At 43.6% G+C, this 21089-nt stretch overlaps 2 protein-coding genes across 6 annotated transcripts in view; one reads left to right on the plus strand and one right to left on the minus strand.

The window, feature by feature from the left end:
* The window catches only part of CUNH1orf74 (chromosome unknown C1orf74 homolog), a 109607-nt gene that overhangs the window by 21703 nt on the left and 66815 nt on the right, over positions 1-21089 (minus strand). The window lies entirely within an intron of this gene.
* The window catches only part of Hsd11b1 (hydroxysteroid 11-beta dehydrogenase 1), a 42766-nt gene that overhangs the window by 3413 nt on the left and 18264 nt on the right, over positions 1-21089 (plus strand). The window contains exons 1-5 of one of the 3 annotated variants that reach the window (XM_004862036.3): positions 5959-6123; positions 8902-9015; positions 9759-9889; positions 10731-10842; positions 10968-11153. In XM_004862036.3, the coding sequence (XP_004862093.1) occupies positions 6117-6123; positions 8902-9015; positions 9759-9889; positions 10731-10842; positions 10968-11153 (550 nt within the window). In that variant the 5' untranslated portion in view covers positions 5959-6116. Of the gene's footprint in view, positions 1-5958; positions 6478-8901; positions 9016-9758; positions 9890-10730; positions 10843-10967; positions 11154-21089 lie in introns of those variants that run through there. The other 2 variants (XM_087194201.1, XM_013078579.2) reach the window with 2 other exon arrangements.

Genomic DNA, 21089 nt, shown 5'->3' on the forward strand with positions numbered 1-21089 from the left:
GTGGAACATTTTTTCATGTATTTATTTGCCACTTCTTCATCTAAGAAGTGTCTATTCATTTCAGATGCCCATTTTTGAATTGGGTCTTTAAATTTTTTTCAATTCTTTGTACATTCTATTACTCCTTTGTCTGAGGAACAGCTGGCAAAATATTTTTCCCACATTGTGGGTTGCCTCTTCACTCTGTTGTTTCTTTTACTGTCCCAAAGCTTTGTAATAAGATGATATCCCAGTTATTGATTTTTTGATATTTCCTGTGCAATCTCAGTTTTGTTCATAAAGTCTTTGCCTGCATCAAAGTCTTCAAGAGTTTTACCTGTTCTATATTCCAGCAGATTTAATGTTTCTGTTTTAATAATATTTAGGTCTTTGATCCATTTTGATTTGAGTTTAGTGCACAGTAAAAGATCTGGGTCTAATGTTAATCTTCAGCATGTGGAAAGCCAGTTTTTCCAGCACCATTTATTAAAGAGACTATCATTCTTCCAGTAAGGATGGTTGGCTCCTTTGTCAAAGATGAGGCGTCTTAGTGTGTCTGGAGTTGTTTCTGCATCTTCTAATCTGTTCCATTGATCCTCTGGTTTGGTTTTCTGATGGGTTTTCTTTTATAGGTGATTTGTTTCTTTTCTCTAACAGCTTTTAATATTCTGTTCTTGTGTTGAATTTCTGGAATCTTGACTGTTATATGCCATGGTGTGGATTTTTTTTAAATCATGGCTAATTGGAGTTTTATATCCCTCACTTATCTGCATGTCAAATTCTCTTTCCATGCTTGGGAAATTTTCTGATATTACTTCCATGAATAGTTTTTTTTATGTCCTTTGTGCTATTTCCTGCTTTTTTATTGACTGTGATAATCTTACTCTTCTTTGCATCATCTAGCAGCTGTTGGATTGATTTTTCATGGTCCCTTGGTATTTTAAGAAATCTTTCTTTTCATGATCACTATCCACAATCCTATCTTCTATATCTGATATTTTGTCCTCACATTAGCTCATTCTCTTGTGTATACTTTCTTTCTTTTTTAAAGGAAAAAAAATTTATTTGGCTTACAGTCTGCAGATATTTCAGTCCATAATCTGCTACCTCCAAGGTAGGGTGGCTTGGCAGAAGAGAAACAGTTTATGGTGGCCAGAAGGTAGCAAAACAAAAAGGCACCTTAACAGAGTCTTTCTGCCCTTTTTATCTTGCTCAGATTACAGGGATTAGGGTGGTGCCAAACCATTCAGTAGACTGATTTAGTAATCACACACCCTTAATTCCAGCATCACACACTCTAGATTCTGTCACCTCTGAAAATGCCCTATGACTGCAAGAGGCTTTGGGGTCACATCTAGACACAAACCACAACATTCTGCTCTGGACCTCCAAAGACTCATGCACATCCCTTTATGCAAAAGGCATTTAGTTCATCTTTAATACTTGACAAAGTCCTAACATTTTTTAGCATTGCTGAAAATTCCAAGTCTAAAGTCTCCTCTGAAATTTAAGGTGAACTCTTAGCTACAAAAAGTTAAACACTTCCAACATTCAATGGCACAAGATACACATTTCTATTCCAAAAGTTACAAACAAGGGGATAGAAAGGAAGGGGACCAAAGTCCAAACTGCAGCAGGATGGACATTAAGTCCCACAGTTCCACTTCCAGCATCTCCAGCCATCAGTAGGCAAATTGTAAACTCCAAAGGGCTTGGGTGGCTCTGCCCCTACGGCACTGCTCCCACAGCTTCTCCATTGGGCCAGTTCTGCTCCCTCCTTGCAGCTTTCCTCAGATGATCCACGCTCCTGGCTCCTCCACACTTCCGGGGTCTCCACTGCACCTCGGCTTACACTCACAGCTTCACACTCCGCCCTCTCAGGCACACTGCCCGGCCTCCCGGCCTTCTTCTGAGATCTGGGTGGAAGCCCTCCTGGCCCATAACTCTTGCATTCTGCATCCACCTAAAACCATGTGCATGACGCCAGGGTTTGCTGCCAGCTGGAGCAGTAGCCAGGCTTCCTTCTCTCTCGGCTGTAGGGGTCCAGTGCCTATGAACCAAATCCCAAGGAACAACTTCCCTAGGTGGCCGCCATTCTGAAACACAGTGCTCTGGGACTCTCTTCTCAAAGCAAGGTTCTTCACTTTAGCAATTTTGAGGCTGCAAAAGATGGAGTCCTGCTGCTTCTTGGGATGTCCTCAGGCCAAAGTTTTAATTCTCCTACCCTTTCTCATCAATCAAGATCTCCTCTGTTCTATCTTCACAGGCTGCAACTTTACTAGAGCTTCCTTTCTGGCCAATCTCAAAATGTTTTAAATCATTTTGCTCTGCTCTTTGGTCTTGATTCTCAACATAAATCTGGCTAAAAACATCCAACAGTATCCATACCACTGCCTCAACATTAGACGTGAAATTTCTTCTGCCAGATTAATTGGTCAGCCACTCTTAATCTCAGTCTCAGGCACAGTCTCTGGACATCAGCAAAATGCAGACAAACTTTCCGAGAAGGTATAACACACATCGTCTGGAGTCCAGCAGCCAATGCAGTCCTTCTTCCCAGCAGAAACCTCCTGAGCCTGGTCTTTACTGGCAGGATTTCTACCAGCCTTCTTCTGGTCTTCTGAGCTCCAACCAGAATCTCCCATACAGTACACCCTAAGCGCTTCACTCCAGTCTACTTTTTCAGCCTGCGTTTCTGTACCTTTCCAAACTTTCCCACAACCCATTTCCAAAGACTCCTGAACCACATGGTCAGGTATAGTTACAGCAACAACCCCACTTCTCTGGTATCAAATTTCTGTCTTAGTTACTTTTCTCTCACTGCTGGGACAATATACCCGACACCCAAGGTTAAAGAGGCAAGGGTTTATCTAGCTCGCAGTTTCTAGAAGTTTCAGCCAATAGTTGGTTGGCTCCAAGGCAGAGAGGCACATGGCAGAGCATGGGCATCACAGAGCACAGTTCACGGTGGCCAGAAGGTACCAAAAGCAATAAAAAAGGGTCTTGTGTATACTTTCAATAGAATTTGTTTTTTTGGTACCAGGACGGAACTTGGGACCTTGAGCTTACAAGGCAAGTGGCAGAACCAATGAGCTAAATCCTCGGCCTCTACTTTCAAAAGAATTTTTAATCTCCTGGATATCTGTTTGAATCTGTTTCATGGATTCCATTTTTCCTATGTTGGGTATTCATGGCTTCCATCATTTTCTTAAGCTCCTCTATTTGTTTTTTTTTTTGTACCGGGGATCGAACTTGGGACCTTGTGCTTATGAGGCAGGAACTGGAACCACTGAGCTAAATCCCCAGCCCATTGTTTTTCATCTGCATCTGCTCTAAAGTCACTAACCATGTCTTTCATTATGGTCACCATCTCTGCAGTTATCTGAGAAATTATTTCTGATTTGATTTTTTCTAGAGCCTCATTCATCTGCTTTGTTGCTTCCACTGTTACCACTTCAGAGAGTCCAGGTGGTTGGCTTTCAAACTGTTCTACCTCATCGCCCCCTGGGTTTGCCTTTGGTGAACTGGAAGTCTGGAGTTGCATCTTATTTAACCATCTTTTTTTTTTTTTTAGTGTAATTCCTGTGTTAATGCTTATAAATTACATATGGAAGGTAGCTTTCTTGCTAATATTGAGAAACCTTAGGAAATGACTACTCAGAGATGTCTTCCAGGTGTAGCTGGCTTTCAGGGTTTGAGTCTGTTGCAAGATCCTACCTCTTCAATTTACTGGGGATGAGAAGTTGCTGCCTATTGACCTAGCCCCTGGTTCTTTGGCCTATAGTATTGTTTATGACCCTTAGGCAATCTTAGTCTTGTTGTACCAGGAAGAACAACTGATTAGATTACAATTATGCAACCTTGGCTAAAGTACAACAATCAGCAATAACAACAACATCAAACACAGCCTAGAAAATGACAAACTGTGGTAACTATTAATTTGCCACCTTTAACCGTATGAACTAGATTTGTGGTTATATAACAAAATCTAAAAGAAACCAGAAAATTGTATATAGTAAATATGCCCTCAATATGGCAATTTTACCTCAAGGAAGAAAATTTAAAAGGGGTTGGGGAAAAATGGAGAAGTAGAAGAAGAGGAAGCGATTAGGAACAAGGCTGGAGAAAAAGGAAGATCACACAGACTTTGGAAGCTGGTGAAGAAGACAGGAGGAAGAGAAAAGAAAGAAATAAAATAACAACACATAACAACAAAAAACTGAAAATAATGTTCACATTCACATAAAAACAAGAACAAACAATCAAGAAGAAAAAAGCCCACTTCAGGGCGTGTCTCTGCTGTCACTGGTAGACAGGGGTGGAAGGAGCACAGCCCCTCACTAAGTAAATGTCACTAGGTGAATCTTCACTCAGTCGCCATGTGCTGTGTACGCTTTCCTGCTTAGGGCCCTTGAGGGTTGTCTGTGGTCAGACTACCGGACCCCACTGTGGGGAAGGTAGTGAGATGGCTGTTCATAGCCATGGTCCAATCTAATGCGGTCTCTCGGTGTATCTCACTTCTCAGTGTGTCAAACAAAACACAGGACATCCAGGTAAATCTAAACTCCAGATAAACAAGGATAAATGTGTCAGTATATTAGTTAGGATCTCTCAATAGTTGAGATAGATAGATCAATAGGTAGATAAATAGATATCATTTACAAGTATTCATTGTTTCTCTGAAACTCAAATTTAACTGGACATCCTACATTTTTGCTTGTTAAGTCTGGCAACCCTATTTCCCACCAGAGGGAAATAAGTACCTCTAATTCTGAAGTCACAGGCACACTAAGAAACCTCCCTGGCTGCGACTGTTCTGTCGCCCTGATGGGCTTGCTGCAAATTGGGTTGGCCAACGCAACAGAGCATTCAAGGGGCCAGGATGTGTGCAGAGTGCTGGGACAGCCTTCAGTGGGCTCTCCCACGGCTCCCTGTGCTGCTGCTGTTTCCTCAAACTTTCCAAGGAGGTGAGCTCCCACCGTGGTGATTCCCCTTTCCTATGGTGTCTCATGTGAGCCCTTGGAAGCTCAGCCAGAAGAAAAGCCTGGACAACTTCAACTGCAGCGGGGTCACCATCACTGAGGCCCCGCCACCCTGGAGGACAGGGATTCAGCCGAACTTGTTCACACAGGAGGGTCCCTTGTGTCCCGGGAGGCCCACACTCTGCCAGGCAAACTGACTCCAGGTATGTGCCCTACGGGGGTCCCGCGGCATGGGTCGCGTCTGCTAGGGGGAGCAATTTATTCCACCTTGTTTCACATTCCCAGACCTGAGTTGCCATTAAGTGGGAAACATGGGGGAATCTGTCCTTGGGGGAGTAGGATCATGCAGAAGGATTGACAAGTAGGATTTCTTCCCTCCTGAGATATACCGGGGAAGGAGGCTCAGTGTGGAGGTGCTGGGATCGAGCCCCCAGTACCGAAAAAAGAAAGCGGGGAGGAGAGTCTGTTACTGGATAAAGTTACACAAAATGGTCATCTTCTCCTGTCATGGGGAACAGATTTTGGCAGCTGTGGTAGATTTATGAGTTCCTAAAATCAAACCTGAGGAAAAGTCGGGTGGTGAGAAAGGAATTTCATACTCTGATTAAAGCTAGCTCCTCTCCAGTTCCAATGCTTTGTTACCCTTCTCCCTTGGGAAGGCGGAACCTCTAACCACCCCCTTTTATTCTGAGGTTGCCCACCATGCCCCCAGCAGGACTCCTTTCCAAAAATGAAGGGCCACTTTCTTAACAAAGCTACTAAAATTCATGAAAAGTGCTACAGCTGCTGCCTTGGTAATGACAGGCATTCCCGCATGCTGGATGCATGGAAATCGCCCGTCTGCTCCTCACACACTTTGCCATGTCCTCTCCAGCCTCCAGACTGGCCCATCCTCACAGTGCCCTCTCATCACCCAGGGCAGTCTTCCCCTGCTTGTTTGTGCACCCCAGTCTCCCTATGGCAATGCTCCAACGATCAAAGGGCAGTGTCTTGGCCAGGCCCTGCTGTGCTACATTGAAGGTGCCCTGGGAACCTGTTCTACACTGCTCAGCATGTGACCAAGGAGGAGGGGCGGCCAAGGTGGAGACTGCAGTCAGCTTCCTCACTATGGCAGAAGAAACTTGACTGGATCGGGAAAGGTGTGGCTCAAGGCAGATGCAAGGTGAAACTGGCAAATTTCCTTTGGTTTTTCGTTTTGTTTTAATTTGATGAGAATCCCAGGAAAAAGACTTTGGGGTTGGGTTTGATTTCTTCTGATCAGGATGCTGAATCCCAATGATTCCCCTGGATTAAAGCAGGCTCTAGAAAGATGGCAATTTTCGTACTGCTACAACATTTCAGAAACAACTAAAACAGCAAAAGCTCGTTGAACAAGCTTTTATTTTGGAACAAGACTTGGGGGAATGGAGAGATGCAAAAATGAAAAAGACATAAGCCATGTCCTCCTGGAGCTGACAAACTAATGAGAGAAGCAGCCATGTAAATACAGACATGTGGTGGATTTGGTGTTTATTAGGTAACAGTCAAAAATGTGGTCCTCAAGGGTCCCCTAGATCCTCTTAGGAATCTGAAAGGTCAGAACTATTTTCAAAATCACACTAAGATAGTATTTGACTTTTCTAGAGGCCACGGGACATGTGATAATGTCATTGCCCTGACTGCTAATGGACGGTTTTCTTGAGTTTTAAAAAAATCCTCGGTCTTGATTTCTAATGTATCAATACCAGTAACTGTAGGGAAGAGATATACGCAGATTCTTTGAGGTCCATGATAATTTTTAAGGGTATAAAGAGATACTGAGACCAAAATGTTTGAGAACCACTAAGACTTAATTTATCACTACGATTACAGTGTACGTATTTGTATCTCATCGATGTATTTTATATAACAATTTTCATCTAATTCCATGAAAATAAGTTTATTGAATGCTTTTCCTATTTTCATTGCATGATAGCTACTAGGGCAACTAATTGTTAATCTGTTTGTGTTGCTGAGTTTAAAGGTCTCCTGTGAAGTCACACAATGTTGGACTCTATTTAATTGAGCCAACATTCAGCAATCATTTCGTTTTGTTTTCTCTTACCCTGCACTTTATCTTACTTATTATTATGTTTGCTTTCTTTAAGGTTATGTTTTCTGTAGTGGCTTCTACAATTCTTTTTGGGAGGGTCAGAGAATGAACCTCTCTCTTCTGCCCATCTTTCTAGCCTTCCAGCAATGTCATACTCAGAAGCAACTCTTCAGTGTTTCCTATAATTTTACTCTTAATAGCATAGGGTCTAGAGAATAATCCTTGCACTTTCTTCCTCAGGGGGTGAACATGGAGTCTGGTGTGCCAAGTGTCTTATTTGCATAAAATCCCTTATTAAAAAGTATGCAAATGTATCTTGCAGTGCTAACAGTGAGTGATCTAATTTTCACATGAGTTTTACCTTTATTCTATTTTTGTCCTCCGTGAACCTTGAGCTCTATCTAGCTCTCCACTCTTTTCCAATCGTCATTGTTTTCTGGAACTTAACTTTGCAGCTGTGGACCTTTGTTGACAAATTGTTTCATCTCCTCTGGGTCTTAAATTATGTTCTCTTACTCTGAAGTAAAAATTCACTGTTTCCAGAAACTGTATTTAGGGTCATAATTCAATTTATCTTAACTTTGTGTAAATTCCAGCCCTCCCCATCCCAACCCCTGTCTCATCTCCAAATGACTGATGCTCAGTCTTATTTCCACATGTATAATTTTGCCTCTGTTCTACTGATAACTTGAGAACTCAGTATTTGCTTTGTGATGGGTAGTATCCACGATTTGCTTGGTTGGTTTTAAGTTGAAAAGCTTAACAATGACACATCCTAATTTCTTCCTCTCAGAATTATTCCTTAATGCAGTCTTGCTACAGATACGCCTGGTTAGTTACTCCTGTCTTTCTCTCATGATAAATTCTAAATTGCTATGGGCGTCCTCCTGGCTTGGGCTGTTTTCAGCTGGGATGTGCTCGCTGTGTGCTAGTCCAGCTTCAAGAGTGCTGGGTATTCTTCTTCCTGCACCAGGGTTCTCTTCCTCACACCCTCTCCATGTTTCTCATCCTGCCGTAGCACGTACATGATGCAGTTTAACAGCTCACTGTCTTTTTGTTTTGGCGCACATTATGTCTTCTTTACTCTCTCTGTTAAAGTAATAAGTGTATGTTCCATTGCGCTTGCCTGTGAGTCTTGAATTGGCCTTGGGTTTCCCGCCATCTGGGTTCTGCCTGGATTGCAATTTCTCTTTGATGTTGTAATACTGTTTCATTGAGCTTGAGTGTGGGGCTTATAGGGTTTGTTTGCTTTCATTTATTTCTTCCTCCAAGATGTGCGCATTTTTTCTCAAGCTTATTTTGCTGCCTTGTGCTGTTATTTTTCATTGCTTCCAACTGGGGGTGGGGCTGAGAGTGAGATTGGGCTTGAGTTTGGCTCCTGTTGCTATTACTAATATTTCCCCAGAAGCGTGCATGCTCTCGCGTGCTCTCTCTCCCTCTCCCTCTCTCCCCTCTCCCTCTCCCTCTCTCCCTCTCCCTCCCTCTCCCTCTCCCTCTCCCCCCTCCCTGTCTGGGAGAAACCACCCTCAAAAGGCCATTGATCCCTGGCATAGATGGCGTTGAGAGGAAGATGGTCTCTGGGTCGGGATGCGCAGGAATCCAGTCTTGTACAGTCGTGAGCTTGGCCATCTGGAAGTCTCCTCTTGCTCAATGAGATGGAGTAAACACTGTCCATTATGAAATCCACCATGCAGGCTGCCAGGGACAAATGGGATCCCACCCAAAGCCAATCGCTGCTCTGACAGGGAAATTGGCTAGCACTGCCTGAGACTACTCCAGCCTCCCCGTCCCTGATGTCACAATTCAGAGGCTGCTGCCCATCCAGGAGGTTGCAGAAAGCTCTACAGTTTCTCTCTGTGTGTCCTACAGGGCTCCTCGGGCCAGGTCCCTTTCTGATGGCTTTTCTGAAAAAATACCTCCTCCCCATTCTGATGGTCCTCTTGGCCTACTACTACTATTCTGCACATGAGGAGTTCAGACCAGGTAAGTACCAGTGTGTCTCATTTTGGTAAAATAGGTTAGAAAACACAGGGCGCTAGAGTCTTCTTAAGGACCAAGATGTGTTCCTAATCCCAAATGCTGCTGAAAAAGACAGAACTTGAAAGTGGGCCAACATCCCTGTGTTCTCCAACCACAGGATGGGCAGGAGGGACTAGGAGGGCTGCTCGTGCAACCCAAAGCTTGCCAAATAGGCCACCCTTTACTTGGCACCTTAAGGAAAAGTGATTCAGATCTTCTACAGAAATGAAGGTATTTTCCCAAATTCACAAGGCAGCCAGAAAATGGGGCTCAATAGAAAGATTGATAATCAGGAGACAAAACAGGATCCGGAGTTGATGACTAAGTAGAAGGGAGGGAAAACCCCTGGAATCTCTAGCAACATATGTGTTTTGATTACTTTCTAAATTTTCTTTCAACTAATCAAAATTAGATGAGTCCAGAAATGTCTGGGATGCAGCATTTTAGCTGTATCATGTCCTTTCTGGCCCTGTCCTTATGTCCCTGCACGTGGAGGATTCTGGAAATGACAACAGCCAACCTCAGTTTTGAGCGAACAGGCTAAACCTCCCTCTATAGCTTGTTTAAAAATGACTGGAGCTGTTCCTTCAGCGACACACTGACCTGGCCTCATAACCTTTAAAACTGGGCCATGAAATGAGAACCCTCATATCATGGGAGGGAGAAGGAATGAATAGTGGTCCTCACTTCTTTTTGGGGTTCTGCAGAGATGCTCCGAGGAAAGAAAGTGATTGTCACAGGGGCCAGCAAGGGGATTGGAAGGGAAATGGCGTATCACCTGGCGAAGATGGGAGCCCATGTGGTGGTGACATCGAGGTCAAAAGAAGCCCTGCAGAAGGTGAGTGCTCTTTGCCTAGGTCCACGTCCCTGCATTGCCGACTGTGTTCTTATCCCTACTGACATGCAGACGCAAGAGCCAGTGCAGCTGTTCTCTCTCCCACTCTGTCTCTTTCTCTTTAAATCTTGCATTCTCATATATAGGTTCAAACACCCAAAACATCCACAGGAGGGGCCGGGGATTTAGCTCAGTGGTGCCACCCCCTGCCTTGCAAGTGGAAGGTCCCGAGTTGGATCTCTGGTACTACAAAAACAAAAACACCCACAGAAATATAAAAATATGCATTTAAGCATCGTCCCTATGCACACACAGGCACATACACATATACAGCCACGAAATCCTCGAGTTGTATATGGTCACATTCATCGCCATTCATGTTCATTTGAATCATGAGTATTTGGCCATGTATTCTGGTACTGAAACTCCAGGACCTGCTGATGAACACACAGCCTCACGCCTGTGCGGACTCTGAGGCAAACCTCCTCTCATGGATGCACCAGGCTAGCTGGTACTAATGTGCACAGACCTAGAGCTACCCACATGGAAACCAGTGCCCATACCGCAGTATACTCAGAAACATTCATTCACAAACACTGTGAGCAGAAGTCATGGCCTGGCACAGTAATGATTTATCCACTTAAGCTCTACCATATTTCAGAAAATGTTTCAAAGGACGACGATTATGAGCGCTCAGTGAACACACACACACACACACACACACACACACACTATTTCTCATCTAAATGGGACCATCAGCAACCTCTCATTTAAGCCCTCATTGCTTCAAAGACTGCACCCAAAAGCCCACAGCGAGACTGACACCGTTGCCGTGACTCTGCAGGTGGTGTCCCGCTGCTCGGAACTCGGCGCGGCCTCCGCACACTACATTGCTGGCACCATGGAAGACATGAACTTCGCGGAACAATTTGTTGCCGAAGCAGGAAAGCTCATGGGTGAGGCTGCTTCTCCTCTTTCCTTCTCTGAAATTCGCCCTAAGGGTCACCACAGAGCTTTTGGGAGGGAGAGGGGAAGATATCAAACCCCAAATGGCTTCTCTCAACATAGCCATCTCCTGCAGGGGGACTAGACATGCTCATTCTCAACCACGTCTTCTACTCTCCTATGACTTTTTTCAATCGTGACACTGACATGGTGCGTCGAAGCATGGAGGTCAACTTCCACAGCTTTGTGGTCCTGAGTGCAGCTGCCTTGCCCATGCTGAAGCAGAGCAATGGGAGCATTGGTGTCGTCTCCTCGGTGGCCGGTGAGTGGGACAGGGACTAGTGTGGAAGGGAGGAGCAAAAACATGCAAGAGAGTGTGCAAGGGCTCTGTAAAGAACATGAATTTTTACCAGTATCTATGCAGAGAAGTGACAACATGAACTTGAAGTTGACATGCTCACAGTTCTATTAGGGAAAAGCTGGTTAACAGATATGCATGGATGGACAGACATATGAAGGGACTCGGGCATGTAAATTCAGTGAGGGCCAGGCATGCTGAGTAAAATACACTGTTAAGAACTACTGGGCCATAAAAAGTATTAGTCATAGTAGATGAGCTAAAAAAAAATCCCTGTCAGTAACAGAAAAAGCAGTAGTTCACAGTGCCCATGGGAAGTCTGGTGGTTTGCGATCTACAGATGGAAGCTCAAGGGATATCTAGGGCCTGCTGAAGTTCAGCCTATCCTGGTATCTCCCTTGGACAGACCTGGTCACAATGGATAAAAGACTCTGCCTCCTCCATGACCAAGAGCCATAGGCTGGTGAAGGCAACTGAGGCAAACGCAGAAGTAAGAGTTGAAATACATTAGCAACATACCGTTAGTGTCTATCCGGGGCAAAATGAATAATAGCAACAACAATAACAAAGATGCTAACAGACCTGCCTATCCTGGGGATTTTCTCCAAAGTCTTAACTGGTCACATAAACCCCATTTAAACAACTGAGCAGGCAGGAGCAGGGAGGGAAGAAACACGTACAGAAGAACGGAAACAGGGAGCCCCAGTTTGAGACAGTGGCAGCCATCAGAAGTTATCCCCAGTAAAAGGTCAGAGAGCTTCTGGCTTGGGGAATTCCTGGGCCCATTCATAATGGATCCAGAATAGAAGTTCCACACATGCCTGTGGATTAGTCTATTAGAAGGTTGTGTCGGGAAGGTCCAAACCCCAGGACCAACATCAGCCATCTAAAGGTAGCACCTGGCAATGTCAAGACTAATGGCCCAGAAGACTCTGGAAATTGCCAAGCACTTCACAAACACCAGTTCTCACTGAAACTACTAGTGACATCTATGTGTACAGAGCCCCCCTCTCTGGCCCAAGCGAGGCCTGCACAGTAACCGGGCAAAGGGGCAGTGTAGCTGTGCCGGCCGACAAACCCAGCGATTGATATGCATCCCTGTGCCGCTCCGGGCTGGAAGGAAAGGAGAGCTTCCAGATGCATACTGAGTGGGAGGGTGCTGGGCACACCCCCGTCCATCACAGGGCATTGGCCAGGAGCCTCACATCAGTCACAGTGGAGGTGGCTTTAATGATTTCAGTTTATTAGATGATACGTTCATTCTAAGAAAGCATGTGTTTCACCTTTGGCTGGAGAACTTAACTTTTATAATGTGCTCAGAAGAAATAAGAATTACTATAGAAGCTCAGAGGCATGATGAAACTCTGATAACCTCTGTTTCCATATATCTTCTACACCTACAAATGATGCTTGGTAGTTTCCACAGGCGCTGAGAGGTAGAAATTTAGTTGGACTACTATTCCTCAGATCAACTGTTAGGATAGCCGAGTTCAGACTTTTTGCTTTGAAGCCTGTCCGTGATCTTGCAAAGTACAACACACTGCTTCCTCTCCCCAATTAATTCTTTGCTCCGTGATACATTCTCTCAAAGTCAGTAAACATGTTCATTAATCCTTCCTACTTAAAATCTGAAGTGCACAAGCACAGGATACCAAACATCAAATTAGTCCAAGGTCAGCATAAGAGAATTGGTACAGAGTTTTAATCATTTCTTCTAGGGAAGACATTGTTTACTGAATTACAGTGAAAAGCAATTACTTTATTCCAAATGCCTTTCCAGGTATTCCATAACATGAAAATCTTATACTTTGAAGACTTGGCTACTTCTTTAGCATTTAACAGAGGCAGTATCAATGCTTCCTTCTGGTAGCCTTCTGGGAGGACACATCCATCCACAATGCAACCACTTCTTGGCAAGTCCCTACATGTAACACCTAAGCAGTTTCCCCTCCCTCTACCACATGCTAATTTAGACATAAGCTTAGATACTACGATAACAGAGACCCCAATTCACAATATTCTAACATCCAAATTTCTTTTTCTACTGTGAAACAGCGTAGGATAGGCAGCCCAGGACTGATAATGGTAGTTCTGCCATATGACACTGTCCAAAAACCCTTCTGGGCCGGGGATGTAGCTCAGTGGTTCCACTGCCTGCCTCGCAAGTGCAAAGTCCCGAGTTTGATCCCCGGAACCAAAAAAAACAGAACAAAACAAAAACCCTTCTGTCTCAGAACCACCACCACCAGAAATGCTGGTATTAGCTTCACCTGCATTTCCAGCTAGAGAAAATACAGAAAGAAGGGTGCCTGAGGGCTGTACTCTTCTGCCACTGCTGGCTACAATTGTGCTTTCTACTCAAACTGGACCCGTCTCCAACTAAAAATCAGGCTTTCTGCGTCTATAAAAGGGATCGATGCCTAACAACTAATCTGTTCCACATCACCAAGAAACATTAAAAAAAAACTATGCTCTCCAAGCTACCCCACATGAACCACACACACAAATATGCATATACACACGCGTATGTGTACACACACATGCGCACACGCACACAGCGGTCCTTCTTATGTTCAAGGTCCATCACAAAAACAAAACCTCCTGCATCAGGAAATAGGTTCATGGGGTGACAGAGCAGGAGAAAAAATGGGGACAATGCCCAACTGGTATTCCGAAACAGAAAAACTAATAGCAGAACTGGACTCTCACGGGATTGATTGCGCAGAGAACATTTGAAAACATCTGGAAAAGTCTATCTCCCGCTAGTCACATGGTTCTTCAGGTTAATTCTAGAAGACGGGGCTGATCCCCACTTTCGAACCCCTTGGCCGCGTGGGCCCCGTAACGGTGGTGCATCCTGCCAGTTTCACACAGGGCCCCAGATGAGCGAGCCACTCGGCCTCCCCACTCCTTTACGCCCCCGGAAGAGCCGCCACAGACCCTGCCATCCGTCTTTGCTCCTCTCAAAACCTATTTAACCCCCACTTTATATGAAGTCTTTTGCAGGACTCACCAGAGCCACTTAAGTATTTCCTCTGTCTTTACTACCCTTGATTGTCACCTTTACAAATCCTACTTTCTGCTTCTCCTTTTGTTCCATGGGGGACCCCAATGCCACCGATAACAGTAAATCACAGCGCTGAACACACAGGACAAATGTAGTAAATGTAGGTACAGTAGTTCTTCCGTGTCAAGGACAATGAAAGGAATATTTCGGAGTGAAACGAGACATACTCAAACACTGGGTTTCTTAACTCTTCAAAGTGAAAATGCACTGAGAGGAACAAAGAACCTTGTCAGTAACCTCTAAATGTTCAGCCCTCTCTTCAGAAGCGCCCAAGTGTCTCCGTTACACTTTCAAGGGCCAGGGATGTAGCTCAGTGGTTCCGCCGCCTGCCTCGCAAGACCAACTTTCAACACATCCACATATATAATTAATTTTTCCCCTTAATGCATTCCTTTTCTGGTTTACACATTTGCAGCATTGTTTCATTTTAGTTTTAAAATGTAAACATACAGTATTTGGGGCATACTGAGTGGACTAGCCAGGGGCAAATATCTCCTAAGACAATGCTTTAGTGGAAAAACTCAAACCAAGAAATGAAGTCACTTGTTGGACCTTAATCTATTTGTCAGTCGAGGGCTGCCTGTGTGGTCTAAATCTATTTTGAGAATTCAGCGTGACAAGGGGGTGCGGGGAACCAGGTTTCTCAAGTACACACATCAACTAACAGGATTTGGAATGTCCATAATGTTGTTTTGCACAAAGACAAGAATATTCAGATGTTAATCTCGTCTGGCTTTCCCCTTGGGCATCCACTCCTTCCTGAAGCAAAGGCCAGCTCCGCAGCGGGGGGTGGGGGTGGGGGTGGGGGGGTGGGGGGGGTGGGGGGGTGGGGGTGTCTGAAGTCTAGGACGTGAAAAAGCCTTAGAAATACAGTAGAAAGCAGTAAGTTATCCCTCATTGAAATCACTGTACCTGTTCCAAGAAAATAAGTGTTTTACCCTTAAATCCAGTCACTTCAGAAGTAAGTTTCAGGGAGCACTCTTTCCAGGATGAACATGGTGTTGCGAGAGTTCCGCGGCGGGATGGCAGCAGACCAGCCTCAGCCGCCTGACCCCAGCACCAGCCAAGGAGAGGCTCAGTGGACAGGGGCAGGAAAGAAGCCCCAGTCAGTGCAGCCGCACCGGGAGGCTCACGCTCTGTCTTCGAGGAACCGGCAGAAAAGCTGACGTTTTTTAGAAAAGGGGAAAACGGGTGAGGTTTGGGGCCTTGTGTACCAGCAGGGTAGGAGACCCCGGTCCAGCTGGGATCCGGTTGATCATTACTTCCCAGCTGGTTCTACGAGGTGGAGCTAGGTGAGTCCTTGTGGCTTAGGGAAAGGTGTCAGTCCCCGTGGGATGCCTGCTTCTGCTGGAGGCGGCAGCCCCACCCCGGGCTGGTCCGTCTGCAGGGGCTCTGTGGGATCCAAGGTGACTGCAGCTCAGGGGGGTGACGCGTGCAGCTGCAGGAGGGTCGCACAGGGTGTTGTAAAAGCCCCCGACTGAATCTTGGGAAGACCCTAGCTGTGCTCTTCTTAGTGCCCTCGGTCTGGAGAATGACAGAGGTTAGGTAAACTGAGGGCCAAGAAGGCCCGAATCAGCGGGTTTTAGACAGACAGTCCCGCCAGTGACCAGCATGTCTAGGACCAGAGCTGACCAGACCTAGAAGGCCCTAAAGGAGACATCTAAAATGAAGGCAGAGACGCCAAGCTTTCTCACAAACAACTGCAAATAGAAGGCAAAGGAAATGGAAGGAGCAATGCTCCCAACAACTTCGTGAGACGTTTTAGGACACAAAAGTTAAACACACACATACACACACACACACACACAATCTTGGAAAACGAAGAAAAGTATAAAACTGAAAATAATCATCATTCATCATCCTAGAGTCTAGATATCATCGTGCTCATATTTTAGAGAATTTCCTTCCAAAGATATAAATATATTGAGACATAGAGGCAGATATGCTACAATTATTTTCCTAGTGCCAGACATGTAGGTTGCTTCCAGTGCTCGGCTACTTTAAAAATCCTACAGTAAGTGTTCTTGTAAACGAACCTTGGTGAAGGGGATGGTAATTCCCTCGGCAGACTCTTAGCACTCGACTGAGTGAAATGATGGGGATCGCTTTTAAGGGGATTGGTAGCTACTGCCAAGTTGCTTTAGATAAAATGACATATAAAGGACTAGACTCCAAACACACAAAAATAAAAAGAAATTCAGTGCATTTAGGAACCGCATCCTTTCCCCCAAGTATACAAATGAGTCCTTACCTCGCTCACATTTTGCTGAGTTAACTGTTTTCAGAATCGACGATGTTTAGGTAAAAGGAAGATTTGTAGCTGTGATTTTGACTTTTTGTTTACTCCTGAAAGGGAATGTGAGGAGCCTGTCCACCCCAGAGCCGTGGTGTTCCGTTTTGCTACCACTGTACCCTCAGTGTCTACACAGCCCTCACCATGCACTAGCTTTTTCAGAGAAGTCTGGTCACTGGGCGCAAATTTCACTTTCATATGTTTATAGGCTGTCTTATCTGTCCTGGGAACTGCTGTACTCTGATCTTGCCCACGGAGATGTCAGCAAACATTTTCTTTACAAATGCACTAAACTGATTTCATAAGCAGCTTCTTGCTGCTCACTTTGAAAAGCGATTTCACTGAAACTAAATATCAAACTCATAAAGTGAAAAGCACACTTGTCAAGATGTGACTTTATGGCTTTATATGTTTGATCTTGAACCAAGAGACAGTCTTGTCAAAACAAGTATCAGTTTCAATGAGTAAAACCCACTTGAGGATCTTCAAGAAGAGCCATGAGTGAGGAAAGAGGAATAACTTTATGTCTGAGAAATTTATTTTACAAATAAACTTGCACAAACACCCCCAAATATATTCATTCATTCAGAAGTACCTATCGAGGGTCTGCTCTGAACTCTGCCGAATCCCAGGGCTGTGGCCCAGGCGGGGTGCATGGCATGGAGCCCACATTCCCGTGTGAGCCATGTGCTACTGCACTGCTACAGCTGCACAACAAAAACCAGAAGCAGCCCAAGTATCCGCCGCCATGGAGAGGCCCCTAAACTGCAGTGAAATATCATGTCAATTTGTGTGGACATGACTAAAACATTGTGCGCTTAAATGAAAAACAATGTATAGAATAACGGATATAGTATGAGCTCAACAGTATTCAAAGATGGGGGCTTTTCATTTTATATGCTTTTCAACTGGTTAATGTACAGTGAGTGTGGCACAAATTTTATTAGAGTAATTTGTTTTTAAAGTAAGGGCTCAGGCTTTAGAATCCTAACCAAAACCAAGCTGTCTGATTCAAGGATCACAGAGACTATATTCATTCTCACAAGTAAACCAATAAATTCAAATTACAATCACTAAATACCCACAGGTGGGCAGTTACTGTCATTAGTTTTTCTTGGTTTTTGTTTGCCTACAAAATTGTCACTTGTGGAAAACTTTGTTAACACTACAAAAGTAGCTGTGAGAGCCACGCTGTCATTACTTCTGGCAGGAAAGGTATGTTCCTTTATCCTCTGCTGGATTTGTTTTTTTCCTGCCAGAGCTAGGGATTGAATCCCTGCCACTGAGCTATATCCTCAGCCATTTTTATTCTTTTTAAAGTTTCCACTATTTATTTTTTAAGTCTAAACTCTCATTTTATCTTAAGCAATTTGACAATATGTATAAATAACCTTAAAAGCATTCCTATCATTCCACCCAGGAAATGGAGTGCCATAAACCTAACAAGGACTAACCATCATGGCAGTCACAGGTATAGGTACAGAAATATTCACTGTGGGAGTTTTCCTCTGGATCTGTGAACCAACAGATAGAGACGGTGTGAAGATAGCCCACTGATATGTACCTGAAGTCAACCAGCACAGCCAACTGAAAATCAGAGCCCAGTTAATATATGAGTTAGCTGATTTTACTATGTGAGTTTTAAATTATTTAGCAATTTTACAAAAGTTGTCTAGTCCAAGAACTTCCACATAACAAGGATATAAAATATAGCCTTTATTTCTAGCATTAGAAAATTAGTCTGCCCCTGGGCTCTTATAAATATTTTCTTTTTTGCACTTTATTAAATTCTTTTATTGGTACATTGTAGGTATACAACACAATTACATTTCTCATTGGGAATTGTACCTGTACATCATGCATCTTGGTTCTTATTTTTTCCCCATTCCTAGCCCTCCCTTCACCCCCTCCACCCTTCCCTATTTACAAAGACTTTATTTCCATTTTTTCCATTTCTCATCATTTTTCCTTTCCCTTCTTTCCTTTCCCCTGCCCCTCCCACTACCCCTACCCCTTTGGACCTTTTCATCTTATTTTACATTATCGATTATTCATTCTAATAATTGGTACATTTTAGGTGTACAATATAATGACATTCATCATTGGAAATTTGCGCCTTTACATAGTCTCTCTTGGTTCTTATTTTTCACCCTTGCCCAGCCCTCCCTTCAATCCCTCCATTCCTCCCTATTTACAAAGAGTTTGTTCCTATTTTTCCATTTTCTCACATTAATCTGACTCCCTTCTATCCTTTCCCCTAGCCCTCCCACTTCCTTCCCCTTTGCCCCTTTCCTTCCTATTTCACATTACCTATTATACAGTTAGTCCTTATTTACACTTTCAGTTTCTCACACCAGAGAAACTATTTGGTATTTATACATGTGTGTCCTATTTATTTCACTTAAGAGTATCGCCTCAATGTTCATCCACTTAACTATAAATGTCTCTAATTTCTCATTTTTTATGGCTGAGTAGTACTCCATTTTATTAAAAAGCTATATTTCCTTTATCCAGTCTCCAGTTGATGGGCATTTGGGCTGTTTCCAAGTTTTAGCTATCACAAACTGTGGTGCTATGAACATGGGTGCACATATATCACTGTGGTATGATTCTTTTAATTCTTTGGGGAAGATCCCCAGCAGTGGAATAGTGGGGTCAAATGGGACTTCCAGTCCTAGTTCTTTGAGGTATCTCCATACTGATTTCCACAGTGGTTGCACCAGTCGACACTCCTACCAGCAGTGGAGCAGGGTTCCTCTTTCCCCACAGCCCCGCCAGCATTTGTTATTGGTTGATTTCATGATAGCAGCCATTCTTTCTGGAGTGAAGTGGAATCTCAGCGTTGTTTTCATTTGGATCTCTCGAATGACCAGTGATGTTGAACATTTTTTCATGTATTTATTTGCTATTTCTACTTCTTTGTCTGAGAAATGTCTGTTCATTTCAGATGCCCATTTTTGGATTGGGTCTTTAAATTTGGGAGGTCTGATCTTTTTAAGTTCTTTATAGATTCAAAATAGCAGACCTTTGTCTGAGGAAGAGCAGGTGAAGATTTTTTCCCACATTGTGTGTTGTCTCTTCACACTGCTGGTGGTTTCTCTTGCTGTGCAGAAGCCTTTTAATAAGAAGAGATCCCACTTGTTGATTGTTTGTGCTAGTTCATGGGCAACTGAGGTTTTGTTCATAAAATCTTTTCCTACACCGATGTCTTCAAGGCTTCTACCTAACCTCTGTTCCAACTGGTTCAGAGTTTCCATTTTAATATTTAGATCTTTAATCCATTTTGATTTTAGTTTAGTGCAGGGCAAGAGATATAGGTCTAATTTTAATCTTTGGCAAGTTGAAGCCCAATTTTTCCAGCACCATTTATTAAAGAGGCTATCTTTCCTCCAGTGAGGGTGTTTGGCTCCTTTATCAAAGATGAGGTGGCTGAGTGTGTCTGGCATTGTTTCTGCATCTTCTAATCTGTTCCACTGGTCCTCAGGTCTGTTTCTTTGCCAGTACCATGCTGTTTTCAATCACAGTAGCTTTGTAGTATAGTTGCAGGTTGGGGATTGTGATACCCCCTGCCATGTCTCTGTTACCTAGAATTGCTTTTGCTATTCTGGGTCTCTTCTTGTTCCAAATGAATTTTTGGATTGTTTTCTCAAGGTCCATGAAGTATGCTGCTGGGACCTCAATTGGAATTGCATTAAATCTATATAGCAGTTTTGGAAGTATGGCCATTTTCACTATATTAATCCTTCCTACCCAGGAGCAGGGGATGTCTGTCCATTTTCTGATATCATCTTCAACCTCTCTTTTCAGAGTGCCATACTTTTCAGAGAAGAGGTCTTTGATTTCTTTTGTTAGGTTGATTCCTAGGTATTTCAGTTTTTTGGATGCTACTGTGAAAGGAATTATTTGCCCTATTTCTCTCTCAGTAAGTCTGTCATTTGTGTAGAGGAAAGCTATTGATTTTTGTGTGTTGACCTTGTAACCAGCTACTTGACTGAATTTGGCTAAGTCTAGAAGACTTTTGGTGGAGTGCTTGGGGTCTTCTATATAGAGTATCACGTCTCTGCAAATAATGACAATTTGACTTCTTCATTTCCTATCTTTATTCCGTTTATTTCTTTCTCTTATCTAATTGCCTTGGCTAATGTTTCCAGAACTATATTGAACAAGAGTGTTGATAGTGGACATCCTTGTCTTGTTCCTGATTTTATTGTGAAGGATTTCAGTTTTTGACCATTTAGTATGATATTGGCTTTTGGTTTTTCATAGATGGCTTCTATCAATTTGAGGTAGAGACCATCTATTCCAATTTTTTGTAGGGTTTTTATCATAAATGTATGTTGGATTTTGTCAAATGCTTTTTCTGCGTCTATGGAGATAATCATATGGTTTTTGTCCTTGGCTCTATTGATATAATGTATTACATTGATTGATTTGCGTATATTGAAACATCCCTGCATCCCTGGGAAGAATCCCACTTGGTCAGGGTGTATGATCGTCTTGATGATCTTCTGCATTCTGTTTGCCATTATCTTATTAAGGA

This window comes from Heterocephalus glaber, unplaced genomic scaffold (assembly GCF_053883595.1).
Source record: "Heterocephalus glaber isolate CG9 unplaced genomic scaffold, H.glaber_assembly_v1.0 deba00001600, whole genome shotgun sequence".
Lineage (NCBI taxonomy): Eukaryota > Metazoa > Chordata > Mammalia > Rodentia > Bathyergidae > Heterocephalus > Heterocephalus glaber.